Below are 4,292 nucleotides of genomic sequence, written 5' to 3' on the forward strand. Positions count from 1 at the left end.
ACTGTCTGTAGCCATCAGGTTTTATCTGTATTGGACACCTGCTGAGAATATTGATCCTGTGCTGGTTTCACCATTTTAGCCATCACCAGGCATCAAGCTTTAAACAACCCTATGTCACTTTATATTGAATACTAATAGCAGAGATTAGGGAGCCGGCTGATTGTGAATATAAATCTATCACCTCAGGTGAGAAAACAATCAGCCGTATTCATTGTAAGCCTGCAATTTAGTTTAGGATGCTTTATAGTGATTCATCATGGATCGTTTTAGTCTGTCCAAAACACACATTCATATTTAGTTTTCTCTAATCAGCGACTATAAGTTACTGTCATTTGATATAGGTTGTCAAGCAAATGGGGTGGTAACTGTTATTTTATGCCAAGAAATTGGAAGAAAGTTGCAGTGTAGTGTAATGTAGGGAAAAGATACTGAAATTGCAATACCTTGAATAATATGAAGAAAAACCCAACAATGACAAAGATATACAAAATGAATAACAGAAAACACATGCAATTATAACTAAGCAGAACTTCTGAAGTATATAGGATGCTATAACAATTAGTTACCGTCATTGTATCCAATTTTTTCATTTAAGCCAATTTAAATTGGATCAGCATATTAAGTGTTAATGAAACACAATATATTTATAATACCTGGAAATAACCATCATTTGTGTGCTCCTAATTACATCAACACCTATTAATCACCCGGATACAATATAAGTAGATATCGCAACATGGCATCATGACTTTGCGTAAATATACACACACAAGGTGTTTTTCTTATTCACTTATTGCACATCTAACATCTGTGCTTAATGATTACTTATGCCTCCAATGTTGATATATAAATTAGACAGAGCGACATTCAATGCGTTTAACATTATAATATAAAAGTTATTAGCCCATACAGGAGTTATGACTCTTTGAGTTTATAAGCATAAACAGTTTGGTTTCGATTAAGAGAATGTTTTTATGTGGCTCAAGGGACACGAAAAGCCTCCTTCCTAACACTATCGCCTCTAAAAGAGTTCAATTTGGGAAGATCCCTGATATGAATCAAGTGCCATCTGTGCCCAATTTACTTTCAGTCGTGGATTATTGAATTTAATGATATGGGTGTTTATCGACGAATGCTTTGAGCCTATGAGGTGGTAGCGTGAAACACTAATAGTGTTTGTGTGACGTGTCTGGTGGAGAGACCGGGGGGGACAGTCGCTTTAAAGACCGCGCGCAGGTCATCTCATTCACGCTGCAAGACTGACAGGCAGAAGCAGAGGAGCGAAGTCCACACACCAAGGGATCATCACCACTATTCCGGTTTGATGAAGCTTGAAGACAAGAAGTAGGTTAAACTATGAGAAGTTTTTCTCCACACGCGTAATTACGCACGTCAGTCCGTTTCCGTCTTCCACGGTGTTTCTTTTATAAAAGGATGCTGGACCCCAAGGACAGTGGGGTGACTATGATGTCCAGTCATAAGATTTCCTTTTCTATAATTGATATATTGGATCCGAACAAATTCAACAGCAAAAGGGAAAGCGAACTTTCAATCGTCAAGGAAAAGTTCCCTGTGCCTCATGAAGAGGGAACAAGTTTGGACTCGGACAGCACTGCAGCCGAAAACTTCAGAGTTGAGCGCACGAAAGCAGGTAGAGAAAACAAACCATTTTATAACATATTCCTATGGATCAAACATTATTTTGTAATATTTTGTCTTGTTTTTTTTATTGCACGTGTCATTTATTTCAAAACATCCAGACTCCATATACGCATCCATATGCTGTCACATCTTAACATTGTAAAATAAAAGTGCATGAATAAAATACATCTTTCTTGTGAAATCGTACAATACTAACTTTTTTTTTATCCGTGACTAAACTAAACATCAGCAAGTGAGACGGTATTTTCTATCAGATTTAATGTCATCTCTGTATGACCTTCCCTTCATTTCTAAGGCTGCGTTTCCTTTCAAGGAAGCCACAAAGGCTTGCTCCCACAGCCCCAGCGTGTGATTGGCACTGGGACAGGCAGGCTAGATAATTGTTTAAATCGTCCCATTGAGGATGCCTCTGCGCGCTTTGATCGATATCCCATTACTGCATCCTGCATATCTCCCTCCAGCACCTTGCAGGTACAAACTTCACACCCCATCCATGTCTGATCCTAAATATCGTTCGATTAAAACTTCCCTTTAAATAGATGACATTTATCGATCCACCAGCAAATATGAAACTCCATTAGCACGTCACGGCTGAGGTGGCGTAGCTGGATTTAGACGGGATTTCTTTCCGCAACATGACATTTGAGGCGCTGTGTGGTTTATAAATTATTTAAGGATTAGTGACCAAGTCTCCCCCTCTCCTCTGGATCTATGCTCTGTTCCGCTCGAGCGACTTTGGGATCCAAATCAAACGCTTTACAGATGTAAACTTCTGGGCCTTCTGTGTTTGGTATTTAAACTGCGGTTCAAACAGGACTAAGAGGAACATCTCTGCACAGTGAAGACACATTTCTTAGGCAGGTGTGGGCCTTCAGCTTTGAGATTTGACACTTGACTTCGGTCTTATCGGGAGCTATCCTTTCAGCACCACGGCCAATTTATCCCATATAACCAGCATATGTCAGCTTACACAGACACACCAAACGGTCAACTATCACATTTTAATTATTTTTTTTATTTTTTTCTAGAAAATCAAATCTTCAAAAATATAGTAAGAACCACCAGGGATGCCAAGCCTTGATGTTCAATATTGTTGTCATCTTTTAAATGAAAGCACTGAATGTGTTCCCGCCCTTAAAACGATTTTTAACCTTCAACTTGAACCGAAGATGGTTAGGGCATGTACAGTTTCACCTGTACATAGTTTATAAGTACCCAAAGGACTGGAAAAGAAATTAATATGACTCAAATCTAACAACTCCTTACACTATCCAGATGCTAAATTTGCTGCAGATCCGATGTTTGCAGGATGTGAACTAACTACTTCTTTTACTTTCAGGGGAAGAGACAGGAGATGAACACTCTGCAGCCTCCAGGCATCCTGCGGTTGTTGCTGACCCCCTTTTGCTCTCCCCACCGGCTGAAACAGAGCCCTATCTCACCGGGGAGCAGGATGAGGGAGAGTCAACTGCCACCCTGCAGGACCCCTCACAGCACAAGCGGCGGCGTCTGGACCAGGCCTGTGCCAAACCACGGCGTGCCAGAACAGCGTTCACGTACGAGCAACTGGTGGCTCTGGAAAACAAGTTCCGCACGACCCGGTACTTGTCTGTGTGCGAGAGACTAAACCTGGCTCTGTCCTTGAGTCTGACCGAAACCCAGGTGAAAATCTGGTTCCAGAACAGAAGGACCAAATGGAAAAAGCAGAACCCTGGGGCGGACAGCACCTTGCAGCCCGGATCAAACTCCCTGGTCAACGTCAGTCCAAACCCGCCTACCTGTGGGGCAAGCCCCGCCAGTTTCCACCAAACTTTCCCCAACTTCAGCTCTGGGAATGTGATCTTCCACACTGCCGGTGGTGTTCCGCTTTCATCCACTGGGGGGCTCTTGCATCCCTTCATGTCCAGTGGTTTCGTCCAGCCGACTTATTTTAATCCACATTTATGAGAGAAACCAATACTGACATATTGCAGCCGGTGATACTTTTGGGCAAAAAAATATAACTACTCACAGCTGAGCTTTCACTGCTCAGAATCATTGTAACTGTTGCATTAATGTCATATCATGTTCTACAAACTCAGGAGAGAAGGAGGCTCCTGTTTGACAGCTTTTGTCATGTTCGTTATAATTTTCCTTATCTGGGTTACCTTTAGAGAAAACTTCCATATGAAACGCTAAGTAGGCTGTTGACTGTCTTTAATCTTTTGTCATGGACCTTTTCCAAAAACTTGAACATCATAACAAAAGACCAAATGAAATCTGTGACAGAGTCCAAAAATGATTCAAACATTCATGTTCCTTTATAGCTATGTGAAAAGATTGCACCAGTATGCACTGGTTGTCTATCATTGTGTTTGCTGAAACGCCTGCTAATGATGTATATTTGACAGCTCATACCGTATCATTTTCTGCATCGGTGTACTGTCTTACATCTCAAACTGTGGCACATTGCAACCATCCAATACCCAGCTGTGTGTCTAGCTCTCAAAGGCTTGCACAGGTCACTTCTGTTGCCATTTATACAACATTATCAGTGTAACTAAATTAAAAAAAACATAAAACATCTGTGTGTGGCTCATGTATTACAAAGGACAAACATTAGATATCAAATAAGAATGAATTGCAGGACA

At 41.1% G+C, this 4,292-nt stretch overlaps 1 protein-coding gene across 1 annotated transcript; it reads left to right on the forward strand.

Moving 5' to 3' along the window:
• The first annotated feature begins 1,434 nt into the window (after window positions 1–1,434).
• On the forward strand, window positions 1,435–3,639 carry nkx1.2la (NK1 transcription factor related 2-like,a). Its single transcript, XM_028604246.1, has 2 exons — window positions 1,435–1,651; window positions 3,002–3,639. Exons 1-2 carry the CDS (start codon window positions 1,435–1,437, stop codon window positions 3,607–3,609), a joined length of 825 nt encoding a protein of 274 aa, XP_028460047.1. The 3' UTR covers window positions 3,610–3,639.
• The last annotated feature ends 653 nt before the right edge of the window (window positions 3,640–4,292 follow it).

The sequence above is a fragment of the Perca flavescens genome, chromosome 17 (genome assembly GCF_004354835.1).
Source record: "Perca flavescens isolate YP-PL-M2 chromosome 17, PFLA_1.0, whole genome shotgun sequence".
Lineage (NCBI taxonomy): Eukaryota > Metazoa > Chordata > Actinopteri > Perciformes > Percidae > Perca > Perca flavescens.

Coding starts and splice junctions, on each gene's coding strand:
- nkx1.2la (XM_028604246.1), top strand. CDS start 1,435: ATGCTGGACCCCAAGGACAGTGGGGTGACTATGATGTCCAGTCATAAG. Junction 1,652..3,001: donor AGTTGAGCGCACGAAAGCAG/GTAGAGAAAACA, acceptor TTTTACTTTCAG/GGGAAGAGACAGGAGATGAA.